The sequence below is a fragment of the Scyliorhinus torazame genome, chromosome 15 (genome assembly GCF_047496885.1).
Source record: "Scyliorhinus torazame isolate Kashiwa2021f chromosome 15, sScyTor2.1, whole genome shotgun sequence".
NCBI classification, from domain to species: domain Eukaryota; kingdom Metazoa; phylum Chordata; class Chondrichthyes; order Carcharhiniformes; family Scyliorhinidae; genus Scyliorhinus; species Scyliorhinus torazame.
Genome location: NC_092721.1, coordinates 82,175,390 through 82,198,387, shown reverse-complemented (window position 1 = coordinate 82,198,387; position 22,998 = coordinate 82,175,390). Strand labels below are relative to the sequence as shown.

At 47.7% G+C, this 22,998-nt stretch overlaps 1 protein-coding gene across 1 annotated transcript in view; it reads right to left on the bottom strand.

The window, feature by feature from the left end:
- The window catches only part of LOC140391311 (uncharacterized), a 108,265-nt gene extending 93,567 nt beyond the window's left edge, over positions 1-14,698 (bottom strand). The window contains exons 1-4 of the mRNA XM_072475904.1: positions 14,566-14,698; positions 6,234-6,388; positions 1,976-2,121; positions 1,221-1,346 (exon numbers count right to left, since the gene is read on the bottom strand). Of these exons, the coding sequence (XP_072332005.1) occupies positions 1,221-1,346; positions 1,976-2,121; positions 6,234-6,388; positions 14,566-14,673 (535 nt within the window). The 5' untranslated portion in view covers positions 14,674-14,698. The remainder of the gene's footprint in view (positions 1-1,220; positions 1,347-1,975; positions 2,122-6,233; positions 6,389-14,565) is intronic.
- Positions 14,699-22,998: the final 8,300 nt, after the last annotated feature.

The following is a 22,998-nucleotide window of genomic DNA, read 5'->3' as shown; positions in this document are numbered from 1 at the left end:
GAAGATATAGATAGATTTGGCAGATGGGCAGATTAGTAGCAGATGGAAATTAATCCTACTTTGGAAGGAGTAACAAGACAAGGGAATACTAAATGAAGCTCAGAGAGATCTTGGGCAGCCCATCCACAAATCCTTGAAGATGGTAGGACAGATTAATGGGGTAGTTAAGAAGGCATGCGGGACTCTTGACTTTATCAGTCGTGGCATAGATTATAAGAGCAGGGGCAGGTTATGTTGGAGCTGTACAAAACTTTGGTTAGGCCACAGCGGGAATGTTGCGTACAGTTCTGGTCGCCTCACTATAGGAAGGATGTGATTTCACTGGAGAGGGTGCAGAGTAGATTCACCAGATTGTTGCCTGGGATGGAGCATTTGATCTTTGAAGGGTAACTGGAGAGGCTCGAGTTATTTTCTTTCGAGCAGAGAAGGCTGAGGGGGGACCTGATTAAAGTGTGTAAGATTATGAGGTGTATGGTCAGGGTGGATATGAAGCAACTGTTCTCTTTAGTTGAAGGGTCAATACGAGGAGGCATACTTTCACGGTGAGGGACAGAAGGTTTAGAGGGGATTTGAGGAAAGAGTTTTCACCCTGCAAGTGGGGAGAGTCTGGAATGCACTGCGTGGGAAGGTAGTAGAGGTTGGAAAACCCACAACTAATAAAAAGTATGTGGATGAGCATGTCATAACAGTCAAGGCTATGGACCAAGTGCTGAAAAGTGGGATTAGTGCAGATTTAGTGTAGTTTTGACGGTGCCGATTCGATGGGCCAAAAGTCCTCTTCTGCGGCTGTATCATTCTATGGCTCTATGACTGTGACTTGTCAACAGTTGTGGCCTTTGGTGGCTAACTTTCAAAAGGCATTGCAAAACGCCAGCAGAAACAAAAAAAAAGCTGGCTGAGAGGAGACCCCAGGGAATTCAGTGTCCAGCAAATTATGCACCTTCAAACACACCCTCTCCTGCAACCAATACAGCAGAGATCGCTATGTTAGAGTGGGATCCCTAAACCACAACAGTTGTTGCGGTGATTGTTGCTAGAGTAACTCCAAGTTAGAAAGTAATACATCCACTGATTACTGTGTATCCTTCCATCTAATTTTTCAAATACATGCCTGAGACAAACAATCCGCCCCTCCGCTGACTCAAGCTTACTTGTTTTCCATCAGAGAGGTCTCAAGCTATTTAGCTTATAGAGTTTTAATTAATGGTGAAAACATTTACCTTGATTACTTGTTGTCCAGCGTTCATCCTCATCAAAATGAACATCACCACCAATGCCTGGTCCAGGAGCAAAGGCATGGGCCAGAACGCCACCTTGTCCATCAAAAGCATTTCCATCGCCATGAGCTAGCAAGAAGAATTGAACACATTTGTCAGTAACGATCGATTTGCAGCTAAGGATGAAAATCATAGGTGTGTGCTTGAACACAAAACAAAATAAAACAATGCTGGAAATAAAACAGTTGAGCAATCAGCCGTTGTAAAAAGGCAATGTTAGCATTTCAGGTGTACACTGTTCACTAAGCTGAAGCTTTGTGTTCCTTCTTTGACTTAGTCAAAGAACAGGATTTTTTGTTTTATTCTTCATTCACGGTATGTGGACATCTTTGGTAAAGGCAGCATTCATCGCCCTTGAGAGATAGTTGTGAGCTCCCACCTTGATTTCAATTCAAGAGTGCAGAGTCAACCATGATTCCTGGGGATTTGGAGTCACATATAGGCTAGATCAAGTAAGGATGAGTGATGTGGTTCACACAAACATATTGATGAATCGAATGGGTTTGTAGAACACTCCTGTAGTTTTGGGGTCACCATTATTTTAGACTCCACATCAACTTTTATTTTTATACCATATGCACCTGAAAGGTTACATTTATTTATAGATGCAAGCTGGTCTACAAGTATTTCCAGCATTTTCTGTTCTTATTTCAAATTTCCAGCATTTGCAGTTGGCTGATACTATTGTTTGAACATACCTCCAGCAATAAACTTCATTTCAATGTCTGCAAATGCTGTTGTCTGTATAAATGACAATGGAGTAACATCAGCCCAAACTTTAAAGGCCCTTTTTATAATGTCTTCCACAACAGTCGCCGATAGGTCAGGTGTACGGTTCTGTAATCTGTATCGAGACAAAGTCAATACATCAATATTTTAAGAAAGACTATAGGGGTAATTATGCTGATTATATGCAGTTGTATCTAAGATCAGTGTTGCCCTTCAGAAAGCAGCTCATGCCACTTTCTCCAGTCACTTCCACAGTTACGAACATTAGCATCCAAACAGAAGTGTTCAGATGGCCGCTTAGAGGAGAGAGACTATTTTTAAAAAATTAATTTACGGGATGTGGGCTTCGCTGATTAGGCCATTATTTATTGCCCATCCCTAGTTTTCTTTCAGAAGGTGGTGGTGAGCTGCCTTCTTGAACCGCTGCAGTCCCTGAGGTGCAGGTATACCCACAATGCTGTCAGGGAGGGTGTTCCAGGATTTTGACCAAGTGATGGTGAAGGACCGGTGATATATTTCCAAGTCAGGATGATGAATTAATTGGAGGGGAACGTCCAGGTGGTTTTGTTCCCATTTACCTGCCGCTCTTATCCTTCAAGTTGGAAGTGATTGTGGGTTCGGAAGTTACTACCTAAGGAACCTTGGTGAGTTACTGCAGTGCATCTTGTAGATGGTACACATGGCTGCCACTGTTCCTTGATGGTGGATGGATTGAATGTTTATGGAAGGGACTGCTTTGCCCTGAATGGTGTGAGGTTTCTTGAGTGTTGTTGGAGCTGCACTCATCCAGGCAAATGGAGAGTATTCCATTACATTCCTGACTTGCGCCTTGTAGATGGTGGTCAAACTTTGGGGATTTAGGAGGTGAGTTACTTGTCGCAGGATTCTTAGCTTTTGACCTGCTCTTGTAGCCACAATATTTATATGACTAGTCCAATTCAGTTTCTAGTCAATGGTAATCCCCAAGATGTTGGTAGTGGGGGATTCAGTGATGGTAATGCCATTGAATTTCAAGGGGCAATGGTTAGATTCTCTCTTGTTGGAGATTGTCATTGCCTAGCACTTCTGTGGCCCAAATGTAACTTGCCACTTGTCAGCCCAAGTCTGGATATTGTCTAGGTCTTGCTGCTTTTGGACATGAATGGTGCTGAAAATTGTGCAGTCATCTGTAAACATCCCTACTTCTGACCTTATGATGGAAAGAAAGTCATTGATGAAGCAGCTGCAGATGGTTGGGCCGAGGACACTACCCTGAGGAACTCCTGCAGTGATGACCTGGGACTGAGATGATTGAACTCTAACAACCACAGCCATCATTCTTTGTGCCAGGTATGACTCCAACCAGCGGAGAGTTTCCCCCTGATTCCCATTGACTCCAGTTTTGCTTGGGCTCCTTAATACCACACTCGGTGAAATGCTGCCTTGACTTTGTGGATCACTGAGAAAGAATGAGGAAGGATTCTGACAGGATAATCGATTATTGATTTGCTTCTACTGCTGAGCTTGTTGATTCTAAGGACCTAATTACAAATTGAATTTGGGGATTCAGCAGAAGAACTTTATCAATTTATTTGAAAGTATTCAATCAGCATGAAATGTTTGGGAACATAGCTGTGTGAAACTATTCTGCATTTGTGCACTGCTATGTAACTGTCTGATTGAGCTGCCCAATACCATGCAGACCAGGGCCTTCTACAGCAGGTCTTTGAGAAGGTGACCAAACAGGTGGATGAGGGTAAAGCAGTTGATGTGGTGTATATGGATTTCAGTAAAGCGTTTGATAAGGTTCCCCACGGTAGGCTACTGCAGAAAATACGGAAGCATGGGATTCAGGGAGATTTAGCAGTTTGGATCAGAAATTGGCTAACTGGAAGAAGACAAAGGGTGGTGGCTGATGGGAAATGTTCAGACTGGAGTCCAGTTACTAGTGGTGTACCACAAGGCTCTGTTTTGGGGCCACTGCTGTTTGTCATTTTTATAAATGACCTGGAGGAGGGCGTAGAAGGATGGGTGAGTAAATTTGCAGATGGCACGAAAATCAGTGGAGTTGTGGACAGTGCGGAAGGATGTTACAAGTTACAGAGGGACATAGATAAGCTGCAGCGCTGGGCTGAGAGGTGGCAAATGGAGTTTAATGCAGAAAAGTGTGAGGTGATTCATTTTGGAAGAAATAACAGGAAGACAGAGTACTGGGCTAATGGTAAGATTCTTGGCAGTGTGGATGAGCAGAGAGATCTCGGTGTCCATGATCCCTGAAAGTTGCCACTAAGGTTGAGAGGGTTGTTAAGAAGGCGTACGGTGTGTTAGCTTTTTTTGGTAGAGGGATTGAGTTTTGGAGCCATGAGGTCATGTTGCAGCTGTACAAAACTCTGGTGCGGCCGCATTTGGAGTATTGTGTGCAATTCTGGTCGCCGCATTATAGGAAGGATGTGGAAGCATTGGAATGGGTGCAGAGGAGATTTACCAGAATGTTGCCTGCTATGGAGGGAAGATCTTATGAGGAAAGGCTGAGGGACTTGAGGCTGTTTTCGTTAGAGAGAAGAAGGTTAAGAGGTGACTTAATTGAGGCATACAAGATGATCAGAGGATTGGATAGGGTGGACAGTGAGAGCCTTTTTCCTCGGATGGTGATGTCTAGCACGAGGTGACATAGCTTTAAATTGAGGGGAGATAGATATAACACAGATGTCAGATGTAGGTTCTTTACTCAGAGAGTAGTAAGCGTGTGGAATGCCCTGCCTGCAACAGTAGTGGACTCGCCAACACTAAGGGCATTCAAATGGTCATTGGATAGACATATGGACAATAAGGGAATAGTGTAGATGGGCTTTAGAGTGGTTTCACAGGTTTCGAAGGGCCTGTACTGCGCTGTAATGTTCTATGTTCTATGTTCTATGTTCTTTGTGGGCAAGATCCGACACTCAGACAAAGCTTCTCTGAGGGGACTGATAGCCCAGTCGTTATGGTGCTACTTACAACCTGGAGATTGAGGTGTTCATAAATCCTTGATTACACATCTTGACATTGGATTCAACAAATCGGATCATTTGTGGATTAGCATCAGAAAATGATCATCTTGGGTTGCTGTCAAGTTCCCACATTCCCTAATGTTCTTCACCCCTACATGTGATTGCAATCTCACATTTTATGTGATTAATAAACTGGGAACTTTGTATAAGAGAGTTCATTTTGGACGGGGTGGAATAAGGGATGTTGTGGAAAATGTATTTACTGGTATTTATTGATTTGAAGTTAGTAGTGAAGAGTTTGTATCGTTCAACGCACTTGGCACATGTACAGATGATTTGTCCTTTTACCAACCAAGTGTTATTGTTTCAAATACTGTTTTGTGTGGGGGAAATAGTGAGTCTGTTCCTAGCTAAATGATGTAACTGTCAAATGCAGGAGCCAGTTAATCTACTCAAAGCTTCACAGAAATCTTCTGTTGCTCAGAAAGATTGATGGCAAAAAATCGCAAGGCATTGATTATCCCGCCAGCCACTTGCAGAACTGTCCTTGTTCGACAAAAGGATTTTGAATGATTGTGAATTTACATATTTCTGTCACAGCCTCACTCAAAGATTATGGCCTTACCATACAGGTCTCTATGGAAATGTTCTGATATAAGCATCTGGGGCCTGTGTATTAAATAATGAGGGGCAAGGAAAAGATGACTACCTCTTTAGCAGCTAAGCTGCAACTGATTTCAGGTTGTATGTTGTCTCTAATTCTCCTTTGTCTTCTCCTGAAGCAGAAAATAATGGTTTGCTCAGTGAGTATAATATACCATGGTAGTTCGGGACATTTAGAGTGCCTTTGTCACACTCAGCTTGGAGATAAGATGCAGGTTTAACAAACTAATGTCCCTGCAAAGGCACTTTATATATGACCTTCTAAAAGCTTCTATCCACATTACCTACCAAGCAAATGGATAAAGAGCCATATAAACCAATAGTGCTGATAACTGCAACACCGTTCAGCGTCTCTGGTCACATTGAAGCATTATTTTTTTTTCATCATCATCTTTTGGATCGTGACAAGCCTGGCCAAGCCTAGTGTGTTGCCCTGCACTGTATACTGAACATAAGGACACAGAGTAAGGCTAGTACCTAAACAATGGTAAGCTGTGTCATTTGTGCCTGATGCACTTGCAACTGGAATTTCTACTCGTAAAATTAATTAACATTACTAAATGAACATGACATGTCACATTATCAAAATCTATACCTGAAGCTGAGAACCTTTTTTGCAAATTTAGGTTTATCTGGAAAAAAGCTGAACTCTTCTGTGTCAGTCACACCGCAACGAGGCATCCGTGCTGAATCCATTGACCCATTGACCAGGCTTCCAGCTATTTGAAGATTGTAAGCTTTCTGTGTTACCTAGACCCAAGAAAAATATTCATTTTCATTGTGGTACTATTTTATTCCTTTCCTTTTATTTTCAAGAAGAGTTGAAGTTCTGTTTTAAATGAAAATGGGCGACACGGTAGCACAGTGGTTAGCACTGTTACCTCACAGCGCCAGGGTCCCATGTTCGATTCCCGGCTTGGGTCACTGTCTGTGTGGAACCTGCATGTTCTCCCCGTGTCTGCATGGGTTTCCTCCGGGTACTCCGGTTTCCTCCCACAAGTCCCCAAAGATGTGCAAGTTAGGTGGTTTGGACATTCTGAATTCTCCCTCAGTGTACCCAAACAGGCACCCAAGTGTGGCGACTAGTGGATTTTCACAGTAGCTTCATTGTCGTGTTAATTTATGCCTACTTATGACGATAATAAAGATTATTATTATTATAAAACAAATGCTGTCTATTTTTTTTTCTATCCATTATTAACAACCGAATGATAAAAGCCACAAAACACATGATTTTCAAAAGTGGGAAGTTTGAGACTGAAATTGTTAGCGGGTTGTGATTTAAGGATAAATAGCCATTCTACCACCTTTCATGAAAGAGAAATTTATTCCCAATCTTTTTGTTACCCAATAAATATGTTTGATAGTTATGATTTCTGAAGTGTTGACAATTTTACTCACACTGGAGGCCAATCGATGGAGTATAGGTTTGACAGTGTACTGAGCTTGGGAAAATAGAACATAGAACACAGAACATACAGTACAGAAGGGGGCCATTCGGCCCATCGAGTCTGCACCAGCCCACTTAAGCCCTCACTTCCACCCTATCCCCATAACCCCATAACCCAATAACCCCATCTAACCTTTTTTTGGACATGAAGGGCAATTTAGCATAACCAATCCACCTAACCTGCACGTCTTTGGACTGTGGGAGGAAACCAGAGCACCCAGGGGAAACTCACGCAGACACGGGGAGAACGTGCAGACTCCGAACAGACAGTGACCCAGCGGGAAATCGAACCTGGGACCCTGGAGCTGTGAAGCCACGTGCTAACCACTATGCGACCGTGCTGCCCAACTTGGTGAATGTAGGAATTCTGTGCGTGGATATTTCTGTGCCTCCCCCACTGCGTGTTTCACAGTGGCAGAGGTGGCTGCCATTGGTTGTCGGTGGGCGCTGTCAACAGGATTTCCTGCTCTATGCGCCCCCCCCCCCCACCACCACAGGGAAACCCATGGCAGGGGACCGCTGTTGTCAGGACTGGAAGATCTAGCTGGGGAGAACAGCTGGAAAATTCCAGCCTATGTCTTTTAAGATGTGATTTCTTTTTAAATTCTAGTCAAATGTTGCATTTAGCATTTAATTTAACATGAACATTAACCTGTCGTTTCTTTCCATTTTAGGGCGTGATTTAACTAAAAGGGAACGAAGCAATAATAATAATATTTATTATTGTCACAAGTAGGCTTACATTAACACTGCAATGAAGTTACTGTGAAAAGCCCCTAGTCGCCACATTCCGGCCCCTGTTCGGAGAATTCAAAAAGAGGGAGAATTCAGAAAGTCCAAATCTCCTAACAGCACGTCTTTCGAGACTTATGGGAGGAAACCGGAGCACCCGGAGAAAACTCACGCAGACACGGGGAGAACATGCAGACTCTGCACAGACAGTGACCCAAGCCGGGAATTGAACCTGGGACCCTGGACCTGTGAAGCAACAGAGCTAACCACTCTGCTACTGTGCCGCCCCACCATAGCGAGCACGTTTAGCCACATATTTCTTGGTGCTTGCAGTGCCAAGAAACACAAGGCTATAAAATGCCACTCACGTTACATAAGGGGCCTCAGCGGGGAATGTGCAGCCAGGGTCGCACATAGCCCCGTTTTCTACACCGAGCAACTCTGCTCGCCGGAACTCCTCAATATAGTGAGAGACCGGGACGTAATTTTAAAATAGTGTTGAGATCTCCGAGGTTCATGATGCGATCCCAACCCACCCCCAAGCCCATACTATGGGGGGGATCCCTGCACCCTCCCAACACCCGGGCAGGCACCCTGGCCCGTTCGTCAGCACACAAAACTGCCAGCTTGGCACCTTGATAGTACCAACGTGGAACCCTGGCAGTGCCTCTGCCAGCTGATAGCGCTACCTGGTCACCATGCCAGTGCCAGGCAGGCATCCAGGTGTCACTGCCAGGCTGGCAGTGCCAGGTTGCCCGGGTGGCACCTGCAGTGCCAGTGTATCACCTTATCCAAAGAGCATGCACCTTGGGGTCTTTGATCCCCTGGGAGGCCCATACTTGCACTATTCCATTTGGCCCCATTTGTGGAGACCAGTACCGAACGGCGCTCGCCCGAGGGTTCCGAGACAAGGGAGATAGATCCCATGCCTCGGGTACCTCAGGAATCTGCATATGAATGTGAGACGAGCTGTATTACTCTAATATGCTGATTTGCTAAAAAATGATCCCGCCTGTAATAGATGGGATTTACATCGCAACAACTTGTGAAATTGCATTAGACCTCATCAGGCATTGCAAGCTGGGTAGATCTAGGGAGTGGGGTCTCCCAATTTCTCTCGGCCGCACTGCACCATGGCGAGCTGCTTTTTGGGCGCAGCGTGATCATTTGATCGTGCCCTTTAGCCTCTGGTAAACTGTTAGTGACAGCTGCACAGTTACTTAATCAGGTGGTGAGTTAGAACAGCTCAGAGATAGCTGGGTTTCCTGCTACATGGATCACAAAACATTAGTAGAGTTGTGGTTAGAAAGACAAATGGAATTTTGGCATTTAATGGAAACAGAATAGAATGTAAAAGTGGTGAGGTTTTACTGCAGGACCTTGGGGAGACCACCATCTTTTAAAAAAAATCATTTTCATGGATATGGGCATCGGCCAGCATTTATTGTCCATCCCTAATTGCCCTTGAGAAGGCGATGGTGAACTGCCTTCTTGAACCGTTGCAGTCCATGTGGTGTAGGTACACCCATAGTGCTGTTAGGGAGGGAGTTCGAGGATTTTGACCCAGCAACAGTGAAGGCATGGTAATATATAAGTCAGGATGATGAGTGACTTGGAGTAGAGACTCAGGCAGTGGTGTTCCCAGGTATCTGCTGCCCTTGTCCTTCTAGATAGTAGCGATCATGGGTTTGGAAGGTGTTGCCTAAGGAGCCTTGGTGAGTTCCTGCCGTAGATAGTTCACACTGCTGATACCGTGAATCGGTGGTGGAGCGAGTGAATGTTTGGGGAACGTGAACCAATCAAGCGGGATGCTTTGTCCTGGATGGTGCTGACTTTCTTGAGTGTTGATGGATCTGTACTCATCCAGGCAAGTGAGGAGTATTCCATCGCACTCCTGACTTGTGCCTTGTAGTTAGTGGACAGGCTTTGGAGAGTCAGGCGTTGAGTTACCCGTGGTAGGATTCCTAGCCTCTGACCTACTCTTGTAGCCACAGTATTAGAGGTGAATTGGACATTCTGAATTCTCCCTCTGTGCACTCAAACAGGCTCCAGAATGTGCGACTAGGGCTTTTCACAGTAACGTCATTGCAGTGTTAATGTAAGCCTACTTGTGACAATAAAGATTATTATTATTATATGGCTAGTCCAGTTCACTTTCTGGTCAATGGTAACCCCCAGGATGTTGATACAAAGAACAAAGTGGTGGATTCAGTGATAGTAATGGCTTGGGGAGATGGTTTGATCTTCTCCTATAGAAGATGGTCATTGCCTGGTACATTTGTGGCATGAATGTAACTTGCCACTTGTCAGCCCAAACCTGGATATTGTCCAGGTCTTGCTGACTTTGGACTCGTTCAGCGCTGCAGAGTTGCGAATGGTGCTGAACATTGTACAATCATCAGCGAACATCCCCACATCTGGGGCTGGATTCTCGGCCGGCGGGTTGCTCCGTTTTGCCGGCGCCCGGGGGTTTCCCGACGGCGTGGGTCTGCCCCACAATGGGAAACCCCATTGACTGGCCGGTGTAATGGAGAATCGCGCCGGTGGGTTGGGACAGAAATGTGGCGGGGCGGGGCGGAGAATCCGGTCCCTGATCTTATATTGGAAGAGAGATCATTGATGAAGCAGCTGAAGATGGTTGGGTGTAGGACACTAGCCTGACGAACTCCTGCAGTGATGTCCCGGGACTGAGGTGTAGACCTCCAACCACCACAACCATCTCCCTTTGTGCTAGGCATGATCCCAACCAGCAGAGAGTTTTCCCGCTGATTCCCATTAACTCCAGTTTAGCTAGGGCTCCTTGATGCATGCTCTATCAAATGCCTTGATGTCTAGGGAAGTCACTCTCACCTCACCTCTGGCATTCAGCTCTTTTGTCCATGTTTGAACCAAGGTTGTGATGAGGTCAGGAGCTGAGGGCCCCTGGTGGCACCCAAACTGAGTGTAAGTGAGAGTCACCTCTTTACTTTCCAAAGCCTGCCCACTATCTACAAGGCACAAGTCAGGAGTGTGATGGAATAGTCCTCACTTCCCTGGATGAGTACAGCTCCATTGCTAAGTAACTGCTGCTTGATAGCACTGTTGATTTTCCCTCCCGTCACTTTTATGAGGAATCTAGGAATTTATATATATTGTATTATATGCATCTCGTGCAATAATGGCTTTAAAAATCAGGGTTAGATTGTGTATGTATCTGCTCCAGTAGTATTTTCAAAAAATCCTGGTTTGAAAGACAGCTAGACTTTGCGGCGATAAAAGAGAGAAATTAAGATATTGTAAACATGCGATCATCCTTTTTATTTCAACCTTGTTTACGTTTACAAGGAAGCCTAATGGGATTTTGTTATGATTTTTGGGGATTCCCTGGGGAGTGGATCAATAGAGATATTGGAGGAAATTTTCTGCCTCGCGATGCTGCAAACGCGAACAGCGATCCAGCAGAATCAAGCGTCCAGCCAAAATCGAATTCTGTGCCTGGCACCAATTTGGGCGCCATTGTCCGATCCCTCGCTGGTGCTGATAATGAGGTTTGCGCCCCGCACCGGCAGCGGCACATAAAACTGACATTTGCATGTATTTAAATGATGCTCCACCCCTCTCAGACGAAAATCGCATGGGTACAATTTACTACAGGTAACTACAAATATGGAGTGGGCGCTATGGCTGCTGAGGAGGAGAAGGAAGGTAAGCAAAGTTTGAAATACTTAAAGATTGTAGTGCTTGCTGAGGTGGTTGCCAGGGCCAGGGGGAGTAGCAGAGAACGACTTGGTGACGGCTTCATGGATTCGGGGTGTATCCCTCGCGATCGGGATGGCTGTTTCAGACTGCTGTTGCTTCAGTATTTGTTTTAAATGTACCCATCTGGTACAGTTACAGGCCCCTGGCTGCTGACTGCTCACTATGTCCTGTAAGTGTTCACAGAGCCTCTGGTCATTTAGGAGCCCACCCAGGCCACCCCTCTGGAAATCCTCAGACCCCAGCTCACCCATCAACGTGATGGGCGTGGCCAAGTTCAATCAGTGGCACATCAAGTACCGGCATTAATCAGAAGCGCTGCCCCACTGCAGGTGAAGCAGGGGAACAGCAGAGCTCACCCCAAACAAAGGACACATGCACCGTGGCCTGTGGCACCCTTCCTGGCACAGTGCCCCTCTCAGGGTAGAGGCATCAACATTTACTCTATCAGCTAGCCCACTCTGCAGGACCACCAGCTGTCTTCAAGCTCTGCCTGGCCAATGTGTACATGCTCCCACCTATCCTGCCCAGGGCAGGTTGTCACAACCTGTGCCTCACACCCAGGACCCATATCACACTGCAGCTAAACTCCCAGCAGATGCACACTTCCCTGCCTCACCCCCTTCTGTAGGACCTGACCACACACAAGCCTCTGGGCATGGAGGCGATTGGTGGCATACAGTGACCCTCTTCAATGCAAAACCAGATGACCCCTGCTGGTGGGATAACACATGGCCCACTCAATGAGGACACCCATTGTAGACCCACAGTCGACCACGCTGGGGAAACAGTACAGGGGTCACAGAGCCTATCGCCGACATGGTTTGTGGCAGCCTCCAGTACCCCCATTGACAGGGACGGGTGGTGAGGATGGAGGCTCCCCGGTGCCACTCACTGATGGGGACAGGGGTGCAGTGTGGAAGGCAACATATTGGGGGAATGGCTGAAGGTGGATTGGTTTGGGGGGACATGTGGAGGGTGGAGCTGAAGTGCATCTCAGGGTTGCCATGTAGCCTGTTGGATTTGGATGGGCAAGGGAATACGCATCTTGCTAACATGTCTTTTCTTCCCCCCCACCCCCCTGCAGAGAATGAATTACGGAGTACAGCCAGCAATGCTCGCTATTTACCTGGTCACAGCTGCCATTGTGGACGCATGAAGGTTGGAGGCACAGGGCCTGCTCAGGGAATACCTGGTACACGAGGAGCCTGCCCCAGCAGAGCAAGGGCCAGCCAGTGAGGCCCCGAGTGCCGACCGTTAAACTCGATCAATCTTATTGAATCTTTAAATTAACTAACAGAGGAGGTGATGAAGGGAACATTGTATTGGTCCATATGGATTTTAAGAAAGCACTTACAGAATACATGTAAAAGGCTGGTTAACAAAACTAAGGCTAATAAAATAGGAGAGGAGTATCAGTTTGGGTAACAACTTGACTTAAGGACAGAAAATGGAGAATCATGGTAAATGATTATTATTTAGGCTGGAGGATGATAGATGGTAATATATTGATGTCAAATTTCTTGTGGATGATACCAAACTTGAAAGTGTGGCAAACAGTGAAACCAAATTGCAACACAACGTAGATAGGTTAATGGAATGGAAGGAAAAGAGGCAGATGGAGTTTAATACAGAGAAGTGTGGGGCATTTTGGCAGAAGGGCTACGCAATAAAAACAAGATGGCACAATTCTAAAAATTGTACAGGGTCAGAGGATCTCAGGGATTCATTTGCATTGATCTTTGAAAGTGGCAGAACATGTTGAGGGAGTAGCTAGCAAAGCAAATTAAATTTTGATCTTCATAAATCGAGGTATTGAGCAAAAAAATAGAAACAAAATGCTGAACTTTCGTAAAGTTCTGGTTCGGCCACAATTAGAGAATCGCATCCAATTCTGGATAGCCCACTTTAGTGAGGGTGTGAAGGTCCTTGAGAGAATGCAAAGAAGATTTACTAGAATGGTTCCAGGGATGAGGGATTTGGGCTCCAAAATTGGGTTGGAACAGTTGGGGTTCTCCTTGCCAGAGGGAGATTGCGATAGAGGAGTATAACATTATGCCAACTCTAGGAAAGACAAAACCCGTTCACATTAGCTGATTGGAGAATGACAAAGCTTGGGGGTGAGGGAGAAGTTTTTAAACACAGCACGTGATGATGGCTTGGAACTTGCTGCCACTCAGGCTAGTGGAAGCAGCGACAATGAATCATTTCAGAAGAAAATAGGATGGGCACTTCGAAATTACACGTCTATTATGATTGGGCGGGGAAATTAAAATGTTTGGGTTGCTCTAAAGAGAGCTAGCATAGATACGATGGGCTAATTTAGTCATTGAATTTACAGTGCAAAAGGAGGCCACTTGGCCCATCGAGTCCGCACCGGCCCTTGGAAAGAGCACCCGGCTCAAGCCCACGCCTCCATTTCATCCCCATAACCCGACCTAACCTTTTGGACACTAAAGGGCAATATGGCACGGCCAATCCACCTAACCTGCACATCTCTGGACTGTGGGAGGAAACCGGAGCACCCGGAGGAAACCCACGCAGACACGGGGAGAACGTGCAGACTCCACACAGACAGCCACCCAAGGCCGGAATTGAACCTGGGATCCTGGAGCTGTGAGGCAGTAGTGCTAACCACTGTACCACTGTGCCGCATGATTAGCCTCCGTGTACCATAATGACAACATGGCTATGATTTTATGATTGAAAACTGCTAAATTAGAGTTGCTGAAGAGCCAGAGGGACATTTGATACTTTGTGCAGCTGTGGATAGTCCTACAGTGTCGTAGTGTAGCACAGACGTTGTTTGGTTTAACTTTAGCATTACCTGGCTTAGTACTTCACAGAATGTTATTATCAATAATGTTTAAACAAAAGATAAAAAAGAAACATAAACAGAATGAAACAAGAAAGATTCATCATAATTACATATTACTCTTACATACCTGAAAGAAAGAATAATATTAGATATGCCTTCCTTCACATTAAAATGCGTGAGTTCTTTACATACCTTAGGACCTCCTCTCTCCGTCACTGTAGACAATGGAAGTGCAGTTGAGGAAAAGGCTAGAAAGCCTAGTTCGAGCACCACCGTAAGATAGACACGCATTGTCTTCATTTTGGTTGTTCACCGTGTGGGGAACAGGTTTACGATGCAAGACAGTGTCCACTGCCTATCTTTATATAGAGCGAGAGTATTAATTAACCCAGTGACTCAAACCAAAAATTCATGCCTCAGAGTAATTATTGCTGTAACATTGGCCAAGTATTTTCTTAGTGTAGTGATTGTGCTGTTGCTAAACAGAATTTCAGTCAATCCTATTACTTTGAAACAAAAATGAGGAAGTAAAAAAGCAATAAAGCATTGGGGAAGCAGTAGGATAAAGTAGAACAGATATAATGTTCCACAAACCCATGGTGGCATTATTTAGCCCTGGACTCTTACACTTGTCCAATACAGTTGTATGCGGTTTGCCGGAGTTCAATTTTTCTGATGCCAAAGAAATGCATACCGAACAACAGACTGTCAGTACTGCAGGTATATAAGACCATAAGAAATAGGAACAGGACCAAGCCCCTCGAGCCTGCTCCACCATTCAATAGGATCATGGCTGATCTGACATTCCTCACGTCCACTTTCCTGCCCTTTCCCCGTAACCCTTGATTCCCTTACTAATCAAGAATCTGTCAGTCTAGGGCAACACGGTGGCGCAGTGGTTAGCACTGCAGCCTCACGGCGCCGAGATCCCATGTTCGATTCTGGGTCACTGTCCTCCTCTATACTCCTCTATCGCAATCTCCCTCGGACAAGGAGAACCCCAACTGTTCCAACCCAATTTTGTAGCCCAAATCCCTCATCCTTGGAACCATTCTAGTAAATCTTCTTTGCATTCTCTCAAGGACCTTCACACCCTCACTAAAGTGGGCTATCCAGAATTGGATGCGATTCTCTAATTGTGGCCGAACCAGAACTTTACGAAAGTTCAGCATTTTGTTTCTATTTTTTTGCTCAATACCTCGATTTATGAAGATCAAAATTTAATTTGCTTTGCTAGTGGAGTTTGCACATTCTCCTCGTGTTTACGTGGGTTTCGCCCCCACAACCCAAAGATGTGCAGGCTAGGTGGATTGGCCACGCTAAATTGCCCCTTAATTGGAAAAATTGAATTGGGTACTCTAAATTTATAAACAAAATCTGTCTGTCTCAGCCTTAAATACACAGCTCTCTGTGGCAAGGAAGTCCCAAGACTCTCAACCCTTTGAGGGGAGAAATTCCTCCTCATCTCATTCTTACATTGGCACCCCTTTATTCTGAGACAATGCTCTCTGGTCCTAGACTCTCTCATCCTCTCAGCATTTACCCTGTCAAGCCCCTTAAGAATCCTGCAATACGTTTCGATGAGATTACCTCTCATTCTTCTAAATTCCAATGAGTAGAGTCCCAACCTTTTCTCCCAAGCCAATCCCTCCATACCGGGAATCAGCCTCGTGAACCTTGTCTGAACACCCTGCAATGAAATAATTGCCTGGAATCTCTGTTTTGCGACAGCGGAAGGGCAATTTGTGTTAGGCGGAAAACCCAGCATCTGGCAAAACATGGGATCTACATCCATTCCAATGCTCCGATTCCCCTGGTGGTTTCCCGTGCCAGCGGAAGAAGACAAATGGGTCATTAAGACCTATTAAAGGGCTGGACACCAAATTCTCAGGGCCCGCGTGATTCTCCGGTCCTCGAGGCCGGGAATCTCGTGGGCGAGAATTGGTGTAGGTCTTAACAAACATGGCCCTGATGTGGTGGACCTGGCAGTGGCCAAAGGGGTAACTCTCTTTAAGGGAGTTCCCCCCATCTCCCCAAAGTCCATTGGAGGGCTACCCACACCTCCTCAATGCAAATCCTGCTCACCCACCCCACCTTCACCAGACCCAAGCACCGCCTCAAACCCCTCACCAGAGACTCACCAATTACAGGGACCTCTGCCTGGAAGCTCCCGATAAGAATGATCTCTGTCTGGAAGCCCTTCATAAGAGAGATCCCTTCCTAGAAGCTGGAGGGCAGTCCAGACAGAGGCAGTGAAAAAATTGCTGCTTTAAAACTCACCTGGGAAATATACCTGCTCGCCCAGGCACAGAAAACACCACCTGTCAATCCATGGAATGAGAAAACCACTCAATTGGGTTTAAAACCCTTGAGATATTTTATCTGTAAGACTTTCATTTATATCTCTGTGAAATTGCTTTCACGAAGCTGTGATTCCCGCCCAATGTTTTTGAATCATGTGGCCAAAAGGTCAGCAGGTAAATGAGAAATAGGAGATGGCCAAGGGCGGCACGGTGGCACAGTGGTTCGCACTGTTGCCTCACAGTGCCAAGGACCCGGGTTCAATTCCGACCTCGGGTGACTGTCTGTTTGCAATTGCACATTCTTCCTGGGTCTGCATGGGTTTCCTCCGGGTGCTCCGGTCTCCTTCCACAGAGAAAAGATATGCAGGCCAAGCTAAATTGCCCCTGGTTGGGATCATAGGGATATGGTGGGGTTTGGGCCTAGGTTGGGTGCTCTTTCAGAGATTCGGTACAGACCTGATGGGCCAAATGGCCTCCTTCTGCAGGGATTCTATAATTCTATAAATCCTTGGGGTACACTGTTTAGGAGCAGGAGAAGCCATTGAAAGTGCTTCTCTGGTTATGATTAGATAGATACGAATGGAAGCAGATGTACTAGTCAGCTGGACAACAGTGCAGAGGTGTTGGAGGAGGATGGTGTAGATAAGGTGAATAATACAGAGGGAAAGCTTACCGTTGCCACAGTCACATAGAATATCACTTGTGACTTTGATAAGACCTATTTTGGTACAGGAATTTTTCAAATAGGCTTATAATTTGCAGCTATCAACAGAAAAGCTTCCTAAATGCTATAAAAAGCTGACTGGGTGCCATGTCACTCCTCACTGATCTGGTTTACAACTGACTGTAGTCTCACAATACATTACAGACTCTTAGGAAGCTGGGTGATAAGGCGAGGGTTGCTGGGAAAATAGGTGTCTGAATGGCTCCTGCTGCAATGTCACTGCATGGAAGGCTTCCCAGGTGAATGCAGGCAATCAGCTAAATGAAACAGTTAAAGAACCGATTTCAGACAAGTTTCCCAGCTGTGCGTGGCCCTGCTCTATTGTGTGGGGTGGGCTCCAGTTTCATTGAGATACCTTTCCAGCAGCTGTCTGGGATGACCAGTGGAGTTGGAGGCCATCGGCAAGGAAGGCTCTCCCCTCCCTCATCCTCTTCATCCAAAACAGCCCCAGTGGATCATTAGAGGGGCTGGCGTGCTTGGCCATCCCGATTTAATTATTTTTTACTTACATATCTCAGCGAACTTCCATTTTGAAACACCCTCATGATTGCTTACCTGTCTCAGCAGCGCCCATCTCTTGCTAGGCCTCTGTCAGGCTGACAGAAAAGTTTTCTAAATGTTATAAAAAGCTGACTTGGTGCCATGTCACCCCTCACTGATCTGGTTTACAATGTCTGTAATCTCATAATACATTGGAGACCTAAGTTGCCCAGAGTTCGCCTGTTAGTAGGCTGCCTCTTTTAAAATTGTTGAGTCAATCTCGCTGTCAGCGAGTGTGGGCTATTCAGTCACGATTTGAAATCCAGGAACGCTCAGTGATGTCCTGCTCTTAATTCCCAGACAGCAGCTCAGATTGAATAATAGGTATTGCCTGCAACCCAAGAATAAATAAAATGAGGAAATCAGCAGATGAATACTTGAAAAACCGAATTTTATTGAAAGGGGATGTTAATTAAAAGCCAAAGGGCAGAGCTGTTAAACAGTCTCTGAAAATGCTATCAGCAAAATGAGGAACATTTCTTTTCCAAAATTAATTTATGGCTTTTGAATTTATGAACATACATATGAACATATGAAACAGATGCTGGAGTCGGCCATTTGGCCCCTCATGCCTACACCACCATTCTGTGAGATGATAGATAATTTGTTTGTGTTTCAAATTCTACGTTCCCCTCTACTCTCAATAACCTTTGATTCCCTTACCTGACTAGAATCTACCTACCGCAACCTTAAACAGAGAATGACCTGTCAGACGTTTGCTTAACTCGTCTGTGAGACAGCTCTCCCAGCTTTGGCATCAGCACCAGATGGTAGTAAGGAGGACTTTGCAGGGTCGACAGGGCTGGGTTTGCCGTTGTCGTTTCCAGTGCCTGGTTCGATGCCGGTTTCATTCCTTTCTTGTGTTTTTGTAGCGGCTGAATACAACTGAATGGCTTGCTAGACCATTTCAGAGATCTTTTAAGAGTGAACCACATTGCTGTGGGTCTGGAGTCACATGTAGGCCAGACCAGGTAAGGATGGCAGATTTCCTTCCCGAATGGACATTCATGAATCAGATGGGTTTTTATGACAATTGACAATGGTTTCATGGTCATCATTAGACTTTTAATTCGAGATATTTTATTGAGTTTACATTCCACCACCTGCCCTGGTAGGATTCGGACCTGGGTCCCCAGATCATTAACCTGGATCTCTGAACGACTTGTCCAGCGACACTACCACTAGTAGTAACTTTAATACATGTAGCACCATCGATCACACACGAGGCGAGACGTAAAGAACTTCAATCGAGGCTTTATTGAGCAGACTTGTTCAGACACATTCCCCCAGCAGCTCAGTCACAGAATGCAGCTGCGGGGATTAAACCCAGGTTCTTATACCCCTCCTATCTGGGTGGAGCCCAGTAGGTGGAGGATCCAATCGGGATCCAGCATCTGTCCTCCAATAGCTCCTCGGCATTCCTGGTGTACCGTATTACCCCTAATACATACCACCACATTCTCCCCTTGTTAAAAAAGATCCTGGCGGGGTGGTGGGTGGTATGGTGGTAGGGGTTTACAGGGTCGGTACCTTAACCATTGAACTATATACAATCATGCCGCTTTTACTGGGCCACCGAATTATTCACATTTTACCCGATTTGCAGTGTTAACTATTTACAACAATGCCGCTTTACTGGGCCACTGAATTATATACATCTTAAGTCGATTTGATGAGTCGAGATGGTGCTCTGGTCGCCCTTTCCGATCGTCTCAGCCCGGGTGGTGGTGGTGGTGCTGGCTCGGGTCCGGTCGACTCTGGGAGCATCGCGCTGTCCCCTTCTGTTTCCTTACTCCTGGACGGGCCTGGGAGGAGGACCGATCCCCCCCGGGAAGGGGGTGGCTGTGGGGTGCACCGGCGGGAGTGAGGGGGAGGTGATTTGTGTTGGGGGGGGGGGGGTGGGGAGCTCCGGCGGGCGCCACGTAGGCGTACTGCGGGTTTGCGTGGAGTAGATGTACCTTTTCCACCAGTGGGTCTGATTTGTGCGCCCGCACATGCTTTCGGAGCAGGATGGGTCCCGGGGCCGCCAGCCAGGTCGAAAGTGACGGTCCAGAAGACAAGGAGGCGCTCGTGAGGCGTTTGGTTAGTGGTGGTAAACAGCAGGGACCGGATAGAATGAAGGGCATCCGGGAGGACTTCCTGCCAGCGGGAAGTTGGGAGACTCCTAGACCGTAGGGCCAGTAGGACGGTCTTCCAGACCGTTCCGTTCTCCCTCTCTACCTGCCCGTTCCCCCGGGGGTTGTAGCTGGTCGTCCTGCTGGAGGCTATGCCCTTGCTGAGCAGCAATTGACGCAGCTCATCGCTCATGAAGGAGGACCCCCTGTCGCTATGGATGTAGTCGGGGAAACCGAACAGGGTAAAGATGGTGCCGAGGGCTTTAATGACCGTGGCCGCGGTCATGTCGGGGCAGGGGATGGCGAAGGGGAAGCGGGAGTATTCGTCAACGACGTTAAGAAAGTACGTGTTGCGATCGGTGGAGGGGAGGGGGCCTTTGAAATCCAAATTGAGGCGTTCAAAGGGACGGGAAGCCTGTGTCAGGTGCGCTCTATCTGGCCTGAAAAAATGCGGTTTGCATTCTGCGCAGATTTGGCAGTTCCTGGTGACTGTTCGGACGTCCTCGACGGAGTAAGGGAGGTTGCGAGCCTTTATGAAGTGGTAGAAACGAGTGACCCCCGGGTGGCAGAGGTCCTCGTGGAGGGCTTGGAGACGGTCCACTTGTGCGTTGGCACAAGTGCCGCGAGATAGGGCATCGGACGGCTCGTTCAGCTTTCCGGTACGTACAAGATCTCGTAGTTGTAGGTGGAGAGTTCGATCCTCCACCGCAGGATCTTGTCATTTTTTATCTTGCCCAGCTGTGCATTATCGAACATGAAGGCTACCGACCGTTGGTCAGTGAGGAGGGCGAATCTCCTACCGGCTAAGTACTGCCTCCAATGTCGCACAGCTTCCACTATGGCTTGGGCCTCCTTTTCTACTGAGGAGTGGCGAATTTCCGAAGTGTGTAGGGTCCGGGAGAAAAAGGCCACGGGTCTGCCTGCTTGGTTGAGCGTGGCTGCCAGAGCTACGTCGGACGCGTCGCTCTCGACTTGGAAGGGGAGGGACTCGTCGATGGCGCGCACCATGGCCTTTGCGATATCCGTTTTGATGCGGCTGAAGGCCTGGCGGGCCTCTGTCGACAGGGGAAAAGTAGTGGACTGGATTAGTGGGCGGGCCTTGTCTGCGTACTGGGGGACCCACTGGGCGTAATGAGAAAAGAAGCCCAGGCAGCGTTTCAGGGCTTTGGCACAGTGGGGGAGAGGGAACTCCATGAGGGGGCGCATGCGTTCGGGGTCGGGGCCTATCACTCCATTACGCACTACGTAGCCAAGGATGGCTAGACGGTCGGTGCTAAACACACATTTTTCCTCGTAGGTGAGGTTGAGGGCGTTAGCGGTCTGGAGGAATTTGCGGAGGTTGGCGTCGTGGTCCTGCTGATCGTGGCCGCAGATGGTGACGTTGTCGAGGTACGGGAACGTGGCCCGTAAACCGTGCTGGTCGACCATTCGGTCCATCTCTCGTTGGAAGACTGAGACGCCGTTCGTGACGCCGAATAAAACCCTTAAGAAGTGGTATATCCGCCCGTCTGCCTCGAAGATGGTGTACTTGCGGTCACCGGGGCGAATGGGGAGCTGGTGGTAGGCGGACTTAAGGTCCACGGTGGAGAAGACCTTGTACTGTGCAATCCGATTGACCATGTCGGATATGCGGGGAAGAGGAGTCTAGCATCTAGCTGCGTGTGCCTGTTGATGGTCTGACTGTAGTCTACGACCACCCTTTGCTTCTCCCCTGTCTTCACTACTACCACCTGGGCTCTCCAGGGACTATTGCTGGCCTGGATTATGCCTTCCTTCAGCAGCCGCTGGACTTCGGACCTGATAAACGTCCGGTCCTGGGCACTGTACCGTCTGCTCCTAGTGGCGACGGGTTTGCAATCCGGGGTGAGGTTCGCAAACAGGGAGGGTGGTTCGACCTTGAGTGTCGTGAGGCCGCAGATAGTCAGTGGGGGTATAGGGCCGCCAAATTTGAATGTTAATCTCTGGAGGTTGCATTGGAAGTCCAACCCCAGGAGGGTGGGAGCGCAGAGATGGAGAAGGACGTACAGCCGGTAATTTTTGAACTCTCTCCCCTGCACCGTTAGGTTTGCGATGCAGAACCCTTTGATTTCAACGGAGTGGAGCCCCGCCGCCAGGAAATGTTTTTGGGTGCTTGGCCGAATTACAAGGGAACAGCGTCTTACCGTGTCCGGGCGAATAAAACTCTCCATGCTCCCCGAGTCGATCAAACACGGCGTCTCGTGGCCGTTCACCAGCACCTTTGTCGTTGTCGTCTGGAGCGTCCGGGGCCGCGACTGGTCGAGGGTCACCGACGCCAAACGTGGTTGGTGTATCAGATCGTTGTCTTCAGGCAGTGTGGAGACGTCCACGCCGGGGTCCTTGCCTGTCAGCCAAGATGCCGGCGTCCATGGATCGCACCCGGTCGGGGGTGGACAAAATGGCCGCTCCCATGGATTGCACGCGGCCTGTGGGTAGGAAGATGGCGGCGCCCGTCCCCCCCTCGTGGTGTCCGGGGTCCAAAATGGCGGCGCCCGTTGGCCGCCCGTGGGTCGCTGGGGGGGTTGAGCCCGTGGTCCCATTTGTTCCCCGGAGATAGCGGCGACCCCACGGGACTGGCACACCGCTGCGTAGTGCCCCTTTTTACCGCAGCTTTTGCAGGTGGCCGAGCGGGCCGGGCAGCGCTGGCGGGGGTGTTTTGACTGCCCGCAAAAGTAGCAGCGGGGGCCCCCCGGGTGGTCTGGGATTCTGGCTGCGCACGCTTGCGGAGGGGTTGGGGTTGCCGGGGGGTCGGTCACGGCGGGGGTCCACGGAGCCCAAGGGGCTGCAGCGCGGTCGGGGGCATAGGCGCGGGTGTTTTGGGAGGCCACGTCGAGGGAGGCTGCGAGGGCCCGTACCTCTGTGAGTCCAAGAGAGTCTTTCTCTAAAAGTCTCTGGCGAATTTGCGACGATGCCAAACCTGTTACGT